The 13140-nt window shown below is 44.4% G+C and overlaps 1 protein-coding gene across 2 annotated transcripts in view; it reads right to left on the minus strand.

The window, feature by feature from the left end:
- LOC133981416 (chromatin remodeling regulator CECR2) overlaps positions 1–13140 on the minus strand; it is a 47032-nt gene that overhangs the window by 3648 nt on the left and 30244 nt on the right. For both annotated transcript variants that reach the window (XM_062420086.1, XM_062420085.1), the window contains exons 4-17: positions 12482–12609; positions 12161–12244; positions 11604–11662; positions 11304–11464; positions 7699–7791; positions 7321–7471; positions 6215–6344; positions 6088–6125; positions 5886–5977; positions 5585–5711; positions 4444–4820; positions 4116–4256; positions 2803–3607; positions 159–2241 (exon numbers count right to left, since the gene is read on the minus strand). In XM_062420086.1, the coding sequence (XP_062276070.1) occupies positions 159–2241; positions 2803–3607; positions 4116–4256; positions 4444–4820; positions 5585–5711; positions 5886–5977; positions 6088–6125; positions 6215–6344; positions 7321–7471; positions 7699–7791; positions 11304–11464; positions 11604–11662; positions 12161–12244; positions 12482–12609 (4469 nt within the window). The remainder of the gene's footprint in view (positions 1–158; positions 2242–2802; positions 3608–4115; positions 4257–4443; positions 4821–5584; positions 5712–5885; positions 5978–6087; positions 6126–6214; positions 6345–7320; positions 7472–7698; positions 7792–11303; positions 11465–11603; positions 11663–12160; positions 12245–12481; positions 12610–13140) is intronic.

Below are 13140 nucleotides of genomic sequence, written 5' to 3' on the forward strand. Positions count from 1 at the left end.
GGAGTTCCTTCACCTTTATAAACACAAATACTAGATTTAAACTATTATGAATTGGACCAAAAGACATTTTGACTGTGAAAAAGACAAAACAAGAAAAAGTATATAGAAGATCATATGTTTACGACCACAAATACAGATATTAGGATTAATCATTTTACCCTGGGTGTAGGAAGTGTTCTGGTGCAAGGCCTCTCTGCTGAATCATCATGCCCTGGAAGTGACCACCAGGCCGGGGGTGTCGGTACATGGCCATGCGTGTCTGACCCGGAGAGTAGGGCAGCTGCTGTGGCCGCTGCAGAGCCTCCATCAGGTGTGGGTGAGGTCTTTGTGTAGCGTAACGTCCTTGATCTGGGTATGGCTGGCCAGGATAAAGACTTCCATTGCCAACTCCACGGATTTGAGACATCATGTGAGGTGGATGAACGCCACCTTGTTGCATCCCAGGGTGGACAGTGCGAGGGTCATACATGAAGCCAGGTGGCATTTGTGCAGCAGAGGCAGGTGGGTTTTGAGGTAGCTGCGTGCTACGGCGGCGGGCAGCAGCGTTATGGCTGTCGAGGTCCAGGATTTCTTTAGGACTGTCAGGTCGCTCTGAGCTCCCGTCAGTCTGCGCTTTCTTTGCTGGGCTGCCAGTGCTGCTACTGCCTCCACTGCCCTGCTCCCTGCTTTCACACTTCCTTTCTTCTGGGCCTCCAGGATGTGGCCCTGCTTCAGACACGGGGGCAGGGGACACCAAACTAGCACCACTGGAGCCTTCAGAGCCAAGCGGCGACACATTGCTCTCTTTTGAGTGAGCGTTGCCTCGGGCACTGGCTACAGGTAGGTAGGCGCTGGGTGGCATCGGCTGGCGAGGCTGATAATGGGACCGATGCCAATCCTCTGGGGGATAACCCCCTCTGCTGTTGGCCTGGTTGTGGGTCTGAGCTTGGGGATGAGGTTGGGGGTAATAGTGTTGCTGCTGGTACTGAGGAGGTGGATACATGCTGGCGTGGGCCTGAGGGTGCTGTTGTCCAGGCATGTGGTAGGGATAGGCAGGGCCTCCTTGCTGATGGTAGGTGGGGTGGTGAGCAGAATTGTGGAGGGGGTTGATGGCCTGGTTGTGATAAGGGTGGTGAGCAGACTGAGGCATGGGTCTGGTCATGTTTGTCTGGCTGTAATGTGGATGTGGAGGGTTAGCCATGCTGAATGGGCCTATGGCTCCATTTACCTGGACTTGGGAGTGATGTGGGCCAGGTGCTGGCCCTCTTTGAGCCTGCATACCTGAGTTACTACTCACCAGTTGGGTCTGATTGTGATTGGGGCTAAAAGCCTGGTGTTTATAAATACCATTTGGACCCCCAAATTTCATCATGTTGTGCTGAGGAAGCACAGCAGTGCCCTCTGTGTCTGGCCTACTTGTAGGTTCACTAGGTCTTTGATCTCCATGGTCTGCTGGGCTAGGTTGGGAGGGTAATAGTGGGGCAGGGTGGCTGGGAGGCAGAGAGGTGAGAGGGGCTGGCTGGGGGTGTCCAGGCTGAGCTCCCTGTGCTGCGCTCTGTGGCATCCCATGCATGGGACTGTTCTGTGTAGGACGTTGAGGAGAGCTGGTTTGGGGGACACGATGAGGAGGTGGCAGACTTTGAGAATTGTGCTGCTGTGTGTTCTGGGTCATCTGCTGGGAAGAGTTCTGAAGGTGGCACTGAGGGGTGCTCTGAGTTGTCTGAGATTGCTGCTGCTGCTGCTGCTGATTTTCAATGTTCTGTTGCTGTTCACTTTGCATGTATGGTAAGCTGTTCTCTGACGTCTGCTGAGTGAAATTCTGAGATGCTGCCACATGCGATGGTGGTACGTTCTGAGCAAGAAGTGCAGGGCTCGGAACTTTTTGTTGAGGACTGCTCTGTGTATGCTGAGGGGCTTTGAGTAGAGGGGGATCAGTGGAGCTGTTACTTGTGTTGAGTTGGGCTGAAACAGTAGCGGCACTATTGTGTTGAGGAGGACAGAGGTTGGCAGAGTGACCCTGGCCATCTACATCCTGCTTGCGGCACTCTGTTGAACTCTGTGGGAGCGCTGGTCCAGACAGATTCTCCTGTGATCTCCCCAAGTTAGGGGCTGAGGGGCTGCACATTCCCTCTGCTGACCCACTGTGGTGTCCTGTGGGGCTAGGGATGGATGGGTGCTCTTGGTTAATTGAAACAGTGTTATTGTGTGATGAAGCTTCATCTGAAATGTTTTTGGCAGCCATTTTGTTCTCTGATGTTGTGCCTGTCAACATAAAGAATAATTAAAGAGAAGTTAGAATAAAAGATTACTTGAAGGGAGGTTAGCATTGATGACTTATTACAAGAACAAGCTCAAAGTCAATACTATTGTATTAAGCTGTGTACTATGTCAAAGATTGTAAAAAGCAATCAAAACGCAACAAACTTAGATTTGTACATTGCTTATTACAACTAATTAAATAAACAAAATAAATTAAAAATCTGTCTCGTCTCATTCCCTTAAAGTGGGGACGCAAACACATTTGTAGGCTTGCTAGTGAAGCTTAACTGATGCCATGCCATCTCTTTTGTACCCTAAAAGCATCCAAATTTCACTAAACTCATGAATATTCAATTTTCCACTTACTGTGAAAAATAATTAAAATCAAATTGCAAAATGTAGATGACACAGAGGAAGGGCAAGGATGGGGGGGGTGCACTGATAAACATATTGAGACACTACAGTCTAGAAAGAAATGTACTGTAGGAGGAGGGTTAGACTGTGCGTGGGTTTCTTCATGCAGAATACGGCTGGTGAAATACTGAGAGAGAAGGTCAGGTCTACCTTTGGGCTGCGTGTTTGTCTGTTGGGAAGGCTGGCTGTCTGGCCCATTGTCTCTGGCAGGACGCAGCAGCTGAACCTCAGGGGCAGGGGGAGGCTGCTGAGAGGGGTGAGCTGGGATGCTGCCAATTCCTGATGGGGGCCCAGGCTGCTGAAAGTTGCCCATGTGCTGATGAGGGGCACCAGCAGGGGGTCCAGAAGAGGCTGACAGCTGCTGCAGGGCCAGCATCTCTGGGCTTTCCAGCATGGAAGCCAAGCGTGTCCTGCCAGAGGGGTCTGGGTGGGGTACAGGGGGACGTGAAGACATGGGCCCCGGAGGACTGACAGCCGCAGACATTTGGTATTGGGTATTATGAGAAGGATGAGGATATCCAGCAGCTTCCGGCCATGGTTTATGTCCCACTGGAGGTGGGACTCCACCATAACTGCAGTTGCGCTGGTTGACCATATTGGGATCCTGCATGTGCATTCCACCGGGTCTCTCCTGACCCTGGTGATTCATACCAGTCCACATGTTGGGAAGGCCCATACCAGGAGGCCTCAAGCCTGTGTAGTTGTGCTGATGTGGCCCTTCCGGCCCTGAGAATCTGTTACCCATAGGGTGCATGGTGTGCCCCTCTGAACGGTGGTGGGATGGGTACATGCTGGCTTCAGGAGGAGGTCCAGGCTGGAGGGCCACTGGACGAGGGCCTAAAGATGGGCCATGAGTCGGACCCATGTAAGGGTGCTGGTGTGGAGGCTGAAGTTGATTAGGATCAGGACCCATTGGATACCTAGGACCCATGTGAGGTCCTTCCACCATGCGATGCTGGGGGGAAAAAAGGAGTGAAAAAAAATCAGGTTTGGGTTGGCCAGTTTAACACTCTTTTTGGTTTTATTGCCATTGTTCTCAATGTTTTATCTCTACCAAATTTAAGTTATGTTCCTTAATAATCTATAAATCATCAGGTAAGTGTGTGGTCTAACTTACCAGTAAACCACAGGGTTTTACCAGCCTATCTAACTCAAAGACGGGGTGTCTTTGTATCATAGGCCACTGACTATGTTGAAAATTCCAACAAAATGAAATCCTTTTAAACACTTTAGTCAGTCAAAACATTATTTTTCCCCCCCCACTTAGAAACACACACAAAACAAAAAAGGTGTGTGACTGCACACACAAACTGTGTACACTGCATCACACACATTCACCAGCCTTTGCCACCTTTGTCTCAAAGAATCCAAGTAAAACCCTGGACCATACCTTATGTTATAATTAGGTTTGGAAAAGTGATTTTGAATAAGTATACAAAGAAAGTGTAAATGGGCTTATATACCTGCATGTTAAAATTGTGGGGCAAGCGGTTCAAGCTTGGGTCTCCATGCCGTGGAATGTGAGCTGGGTAGGTGAAGCGGGGATCCATGGCCATCCTATGAGCATACATGTGGGGACCATGGGGACCAGGGGGACGAGGGAGCTGTAAGATAAAATGAGAGAAAAATAGATTAATGCAGTTTTTTCTCTTACATTTCAGACAGAATTCAAAAAGACATAAATAAATAAAGAAGGTGTTCACATGACTAATATAACAAGATGGACAAGTGGTTACATTTCAGAAAATAAAGAAAAAGTTTAAAAAACAAGATAAGTTATGGTGTGTATACCTGTTGCCCTGGGTGGTACATGCCCCTCATTTCTCCATGGATGTGCTGCTGGTTTGGAGGCAGACTGTGTGGGTGATGGGGGCCATTGGCCCAGTGATGGGGAGGAAGTGGTCGTGCTGGCTTGCTGTCCTCTTCCTCTGAGTGTGTGCTGCCCTTGCCCCCCCGGAGGTTATGCTTGCGTTGGACTTGCTCAGTGGCCTTAATCAAACTTTCAGGTCCAAATTGTTTACTGCCACGATTGCGCTTTTTTTCCTTGCGCTCCTTGTCTTCTCTGCTGATGTGGAATTCTTCATCTGTGTCACCGTCCTCTGATGGGAAGTGTTTTAATAGGGCCCGGCTAAAACACCGTTCTAGAGACTCAGCCATGATACTGTACTCTGGGGACAGACAGACATCAACATCAGCTATGATGATTAAACACAGTTCTTACACGCAACATTTCCTATACCCCTATAAACACAGCCACACATCAATCACACACCTGTAGCACATCCACTAATGTACACTAAAATTATATCTTTTCATCTGCATTGTGCACAGTCACTCCCTCCATTTCACACACACCTCCTCGCTCCATCTCTCAATCATTCTATTACAATCAAACACTGCAGCCCAATATGCATGCCATGTTTCCAGAGACACACACTTGCTCTTCTGTTCTCAACCCAGCGCTGGCTGACTGACCAGGTCAAAGGGCGTAGGTTGACCCCTGCTCCTCCAAACCCTTCCTCCTCCTCCTGCTCCACCCTGGGCCCCCTTACCACTCTCCTCCCCCTGTCCCTGGGGAAAGTATTCAGTTGGATGGATGGCTCCAGACAGGGGGCTTAGGGGCTGGAATGTTTCTCTGGCACTGCAGGGCTCAGATCCCCCTGAGCACTGGAGCACAGCTCAATCACTCCCCATTAATCACTGTCAAGGCAGCCCTGGCCCCGGCCCCAACACAGCACTAAGTTTGGCCCCCTTTCTTTCGCTCTTTCTCCCACTCTCACCCCCTGCCTCTCACCCCCCAAAAATGCATATACTGTATGTACTTCTTTGTCACAACATACCCCAAATAAATGGATTTGCACTGGGGCCAAATTCTAAATGGTGGATTTCTGGGGAGGAGCTAGTTTGTGTTGGTGCAACTGTGTTCATTTACCACTGTCTTCTCCATTGTACTCAATGCAGTTTTCAAACATGAGCTTCACGTCGGCAACAAACTCCTCCTTAGCAACGTAGTCCCCATCACTGAGCTTCTTCTCAATGGTGGACAGGTCCATGGGAGTCTGAGAGGATTGGAAGAATAATACAACAATTTAGGAGCTCAGACAATATAATACTTGAGTTACATTATACATTAGTTAGGACGTGAACCACACACATACAAATATACACACAATATTACACAAATGCCATTAACTACTATAATGAGCCGGCTATTATTGTCTTGCATTTAGTACCTGGATGAGTTCATGATAATTGGGGGCATAGGAGTCATCCACAGGTTCCAGGAAAGGCCAGGCATCTTTATGGACTTTTAAGGCCTCAAGCACTGGAGAAGGCAAGAATAGATTAGATCAGACATTACGACAAACATTAATGCAGATCAGAACAAGCATCAATGCTGATTGAAATAAAAACTATAGATTTCAGTAAGCCTACCTTTGTATAGAGCAGTGTAGTCATCATCTATTTCATAGCTGAAATGCCAGACAAAGGACAAATAATCAACACTGAGTCTTTCCACTGGGAAGCGAAAGCAACAGTGACATTTTGTAAAGCCTCTTACAATTCTTTATTCTTGCGTGTTCTGTGGACAGGAGAAGAAGGCTCCAGGTTCAGGAGTTCAGGTGGCAGGTCTTTTCCTTGAGACAGCAACCAGGCCCTTTCCTCTCGCATCTTCCGTCTCTTTGCTCGCTCTAAGATAGGGGGAACACAAACAATTAAAAAAAGAAAGAAAAACAAAACACCAGTCTCATGAGGCTGGAGGCGAACAATGTTTTTACTGCCTTTTGGGTCCTTGAGTTACAGTTTAAAATTGCACTTGCTGCCCATTGAGGCTGTCAGGATGGTCAATGAAAACCAGGCCCTGGCCATCAGAGAAAACAGCGGCCCAGATAAGTAGAAAGGGAACGATTCATCAGCCATCTTTTCTTAGGCCCAGTTGATCAAAAGAGCAGAACAGAGCAGAGAGAGCACATATGTATCACTGCTTTATCTTTTAACATGAAAGGCAAAGAGGCCTGCCAGCCCCCTGCTGTGTGGATTAAAGATGTTTGAGGGAGGATTCCACATATGCAATCCACATAGAGCAAGCCAGGTCCTGCTGTTCATCTATAATATATTAATAAGGCTCCTCCACTGAAGCACAATCAGCAGTTCATTAACCCTTGACAGATGACATCAGAGGGAGGGAAAAAAAGGGAACTGATCCTGTGATTAAAGGCCTTGAACATTCCCTCTCACAGTCTCTGTGTACTATACATAAATCACAAGGCTTCAAGTGCTGCTATGCTACTGAAGATTTTTCAGCCGTTAAGAGCCGAACTTCAGCAATGGAGATGTGAAAGACTGAGCGTGGGGTGCCCTTCACAATCCATTCTGCCCTTGATCCCCGAGTTGGAAGAAAAGTATGAAAGCCCCCCTACCTGCTGCTGACAGGGTTCTGATGAAAGAGCGTGAAATTATTGCTGCTCCTTGATATTTGACTTTTGGCTCAAAACTTCAGTTTTATTTTGTAACCTTTCTGCAGATTTTATTACATTATACATTTTTAGAATGTGAGCTTGCTGTTGTATCTCAGCTATTTTAATTTGATGTGAAAATAAAAAGGTAATTAAAGGCACAAACATAAGTTGTACAGCTCTCTATCTATGAACGTATCATCCATCTTACCCTCCGCAGCTTTGATCTTCTCCATCTTCTCCCTCTGTCGTTCTTCCTGCTGAAGCCTCTCCTCTTCTCGTCGCTGCTCGGCTAGCAGGACCTGCCTGTCCAGCTCTTCATCTTTTTTCTTCTCCACCTCTGCTATGGCATTCAGATTATCCTGAATACAAATACATAGGCCCATTAGTCTACTGGGACTCATGGGGAGGATAGCTTGTCAACTGTCTTATCAATCTAGTGCGTACGAATAAGGAATGTTGAGAAGTCAGCTGGTCCACTCAAATTCAAAAATACTAGAAAATAAAACACTAGCTAAAAAAACAAATATTTCCTGGAAAATGTGATGGTATTCCTAAAACAGTCACTAAATAAAAAACACACACACACCTCATCCTGCTCCTGGTTCATGTGTTTGTCAGAGAACCGTTGTGATACGCGAACTGGGTTTGGGTCCATCAGCTTCTGTTTCTGCTCCCTTTCCTGAAGAGAAGATAAAAAGGAGATGTAATTCATTTATGCTTCTTATGCCTGTTAACAGTACAATTGTTTTTCTGATAATGTTAAAAAAAAGAAGGAAAAAAAAGAGTAAATCAGTCATATATTTTCTTTTAATTATTATTTTATTCAAGTTAACCTAAAAATAAATGAATAATGAATTGCATATACCAGTCATTTATATGGTCAACAAATAACTGATTGAGTCTTCAAGATAGATAGATGGACAGACAACCACACACAAGCCAACACATTGGGAGGCCCTGGGGAGTTGTGGAGGAGCTGTGTGTATTGAGAGGTCACTGGCTCTGCTCTCCCCTCCCCCCAAGTTACCCTCTCTCTTCTTCTGCCTTCACTGCCCCACCTCTCCCTGGAGGTGACAGCCAAGAACCAGTCAAAAAATAAATAAATCACACCCTGTGTGTCCCTCATTACTCTTCTAATCATATGTAATGATTAGCTCCAGAAGAGAAGGCTGTTGTGTAAAGGCATGCTATTCCAGTTTAACAATTATACCACACAACAATGTAACAATAGGTATATAAAATCCTGAAACTCGTTCACAGGGTTTTTCTTTAAAAAAAATCTTTCAGCATTTGTCTTGAAAATGTAGTCTACAATCTACATTTGAATCCACATTAATGACACATCAGTGATCCAGATATAGCACACAGTAATGGAGGGAACAGCCAGCCACAGGAGAGCTCTACGCAGATCCCTTAAAAGCCTATCTATATCAGGGACTGGCCTCTGCAGCTCATGTCAAAGTTCATCAGGGAAGCAGGAATGTGAATAACTGTCAGCCCAGCGCAACAAACAGTACTCAGAGGTGTCACAATCGGGCTTCTGGCCATCCATAAAACAACTATGGGAGCCCTAAAAGTGCATTAGCAGCTGTTTGAAACTTGTGTCTCGGTGCAGGTGAGGAGGAAAGAGAAGAAGGAAAGTCTGGGCATGGAGAGAGAAGCAGAAAAAAAAGGCTAAAAATTAAGACAAATGTTCATGATCTGATCTGTAGTGCTCTCCGTGACTGCTGTCTGTCAGCACTCCATCTCTGCCTTGTCTTAGTGTGAAGCCATGGCGTATCCTGGGGCTGCACAATTCCTCCCTATATTACCAATGGCACTAAACCCCCCCTCCCCCCCTTCATCCAACACACATACAAGATAGAGTGCCTCTGGTGTCACCACTTAGAGAGGTCGAGAGAATCCTGCAGCACAGCAGAGCTGTCATTCAAGAGGCTCCATCCTGCCTCAAGGTGAGCTCCCGCCTGCTGTCAGTGCCCCATGAAATGGCTGGTGACAGCAGCCTGAGACACATGGAGGGACGGATTTGAGCGGCTGCACACACTGTATTTGACACGCTTGTGTGCACACACCCACATAAAAACAGATATATATTCATGTAAAATATATACATTCACTATGCACCAACACAAGATAGAAGATGACTCTCTTATGACATAATGAGTCATAAGGTTGCTAAGTCATGCAAAACAGGTTGATGTAAAGTGAATAATGTTGGCTTTTGGACTATTGGGTGAACAAAACAAGCAATTTGAAGGTTCTGGAAAATTTGTCATCACTATAACTCATGAATTTTTGAGAGGTTTAAAATAGTTTAAATGTTCTTGGCAGATAAATTTGGTCTTAAATCATCCTAAATCCAGGAAGACTACAGTGCCACAGTGAAATGTGGCGATGTGCAGATAATTAATAAGCGTTTTTAATGTGATCTCCTGCTGTGTGACATCAGTGGATTTTATTTGCATACAAGGAGAACATTAGGGATATGAATTTCCATTGACGAATTTGACACTGCTTTAAGAACGGACTCGATTAGAGACTGTGATCATGTTTGTTAGAGGCCATGTAAAATGGAGAGTTGGCTTGCTCTGTTTGAAATTAGACTCTTGAAGTCTAAAGCGCTTCAGTGGAAAGTAAAACTTTCAGAAGCGAAAGCAGATTAAACGAAAAAGCAAACAAGCAAACATAAAAAGTCTTTGAGATGCTCCATCATTGATCAGCTCAAAAGAAAAACAACATCCATCTCTACTGGGCATGTTGCTCGCATAATACAGAACCAAAGAACTTTACTAATACACAGAGAGAAGCTATAGACTGAGGGTCTTTTGAGTGCCGTATATAACATATAGTATGAGTACAGCCGAGTGTACACCGCTGAAGACTACATTCATCCACTGACCGCTTGTGATAAGTGACTGACCTCTCTGCCAACATCAAACTGCCAACAGGATTGTTTACCTCACAGCTGATGATGGTGGGAAAGGCTGAAGGGGTTTCTATAGCAACAGTCAGTGCTGGTTATTTATCACACAAGTGGATAGATCCTTCCATCTCTATACGAACAGGTAACTGGATAAAAAAAAACAACTCTAGTTTTGACTAAATGTAGCATTCCATCATCAATTATAGAATAACACTGGAAGGAAAATTGAGTGGGTGGTGTTGGCTTTGACTCATGCTTCCTATGAACAGGTTAAAAAGTATGTGTAAAATCTCCCTGAGGTGAACACTTAGTTTCAAGGAAGATAATGACAAATGAGCATGACCCCCAAGGCACAGCCAAGCCCAAAGAGGCTTAACACAGAACCTGTGCACATTCTACTACGCTAACATTAGAGCATAATTCTCTACAGTCAGGCTCAATTTAAAGCCCTGGAGCCAACATCATTACCAAGGTGGTGTGCAAAATTAAGGGCAAGCACAGACCAGCTTTCCTTCATTCCACCTGTTGTACAGCTGGCCCATCTAAAGAGTCCGGGATCCCCCCAAAAAACAACAGTTATCTGTGCCAGAACTTGAAAGCAGCTGGATAAGGATTGACCTGAATCTTTAAAGCTCTGTTATTAATGTTTTGTTATATCAGCACTGAATAAAAACCTGAAACCTGTAAAGTGAACAGGGTTGTTGTTAACAATGCTAAACTCACAGAGTACCACCCAACACTCAAACATGCTAACTTGTTAGCTCTTACCTGTGTTTTTTGATACTACCACCAAGGATCACATAGGAACTTTACAATTAAGTGATAAAGGGGGTTAGCGTTATACATTTTTGTCTGGAACAACCTTTGTTTTTTTAACTCCCACTGGGTAGTGAGGGTTAAGATACAGCGGTACGGTCAGTAAATTGACTGTTTAAGAATAAACACAGACTGAATAAACACTCCAGTAGTCAAACCTGCACGAATACACAACAACATTCACTTTTAGAAGTCAAACCAGGCACATCTACTATGTTGGACTTGCTGGTATGAGCTGGTGTTCAGAATAGTGAATAGTGTCTCACTGCCTTTCTGACTAAGAAAAACTGTTCAAACAAGAGCAGTCTCACACAAAGTAATATCAACTTTATTTTGTGTAAAATTACTATCATATTGCAAAGTCTACAGCATACCAAAAGAAAAAAGACACATAAAAGGCATCGTGAACTGCTGTAATGGGAACTAATGGTATTGTCTCTCTGGTATCTGACCTTGTGTTCAATCATGCTGCTGATCTCGGGCAGAAAATTCTGGCTGATGACACGGTAGAGGTGGCGGTCCTGATGGGAGATTTTGTCCTTGATGCTCTCTGCCAGACTGAACCACTGTTCTTCTGTATCACACACAAGGGACCAAACGCCTCGCTTACAGCCTGGTAGAAACAAAGGAGACACATCAGCTTATTGAACTGAAGGAAAATTTGTAAAGACAGACTGATCAGTAAAACTAGTGATCAAACCAATTATAGTCAGCATAAAAGTTAATGGAATTAATTAATGAGATCCTATCACCTCTTGTGGGAGGTAGATCATCCAGTCCATTATCAGTTTTAACTTCACTTTCCACGTCACTGAAAGACAAAAACAAACTATTCACATAAACAGATCTATAACATTCTCACAGAACTGCCAGTACTGAGGTTGGTTATGTGTCTATGATTATCAGGCTTTATGGACATTAGGTTAGAATCGTGTATGTATCATGGATATTGGTTAAAAAGGGTTAAAAAGTTATATTCAATATATGCTTTCTTAATTTCTGCATGTCTTTGAGACACACAAATCTTTAAAACCCTTATTAATTATAATTTTCTGAAACTACTACACATCTCAAAGCACAGCCTTTATAGTGTTTTGTTTCTTGTTCATACATATGTGTACAAATCCTCATTAATACCTATAGACTCACACAAGACATGGTGGCAAACAGCCACAGCAGCTGCTGTGACAGTTAAAAGTATGTTTGTTTTTGACATAACCAGTACATCTGTGCAACGCATGCACAAATACACATGTCAGTATCTCTAGGCAATGGACTGTTTGCAGCGACAACAAAAGATGTTTATCACCTTAGCTGAGGGTCGTCTAGCTTTCTCTTCTTTGGTGGTCTTCCCCTTTTCTTTTTCTCTGGTAAGGTTAGCTCATGGGTTTCACTGTAAGAACGACAACATGAAACAGAAAAGAACCCTTTAAAATTATAGCCTTATAACAAGGGTAATTAGCATTGGGAGACCTCTATAATTAACCTTTAACAGGACTATAAAACAGTGTCAAACTACTACTGCAATAACCAGTTAACACATCTATCAGTTAAGCACAAAAAACAAGACCAATAACACTGCATTCAATCTCAGTGTAGTGGATTGGGGAAGAGGATATATGTTGGTCACCTGATCTTCTCCGCTTTCCTCTTGACTGGCTCTTCTTTGTACATACGTGTGCCATAAAAATACCAGTAGAGGGCTCCATTTCCATCCTGCCCCAGAGGTTCCACCCTTAGGCTGTCTGCATCCAGTCCCTGTTGGGGGGTGAGGGTGGTCACATTACATTTCTTAAATCATGTGTAGGACTATGTTTTTAAATCATCAGTCATTAGTGGATGATGTCATTCAGCCCTTTGAGCCTACATGGCAGTGAATCATACAGATACATGAGGCACTTTCAGTATCTCACTGAGTGCTTTCATGAATTGAAACGGAAAGAATATTTTAAGAAATCTTATCTCATGGGAAAACGGTAAAATATATTAGATGAAATGTATAAACCGACTTACAACATGGGGGCAGAACTGTCATGTTATAATTAATCACACCTTTATTTATGCCAATACTGAGTAGCCTCTAAGATACAAAGGATAAGCTACATGTACTATTGTACATTCAGTTAAGCCTCTTTCACACATAGTTCCCTGTAATTTACTGGGATAACCTTTCAGGCACCGCTAGCGATTTTCACTATTCACACATATATCACCTGTGAAAGCATCAGCAAGGTAACCATAAACAAGTCACAGGCTCAAATCAGTGGCGTCTTGTGATTGGTTCGCTCA

Source organism: Scomber scombrus, chromosome 6 (genome assembly GCF_963691925.1).
Source record: "Scomber scombrus chromosome 6, fScoSco1.1, whole genome shotgun sequence".
In the NCBI taxonomy this organism is placed as follows: Eukaryota; Metazoa; Chordata; class Actinopteri; order Scombriformes; family Scombridae; genus Scomber; species Scomber scombrus.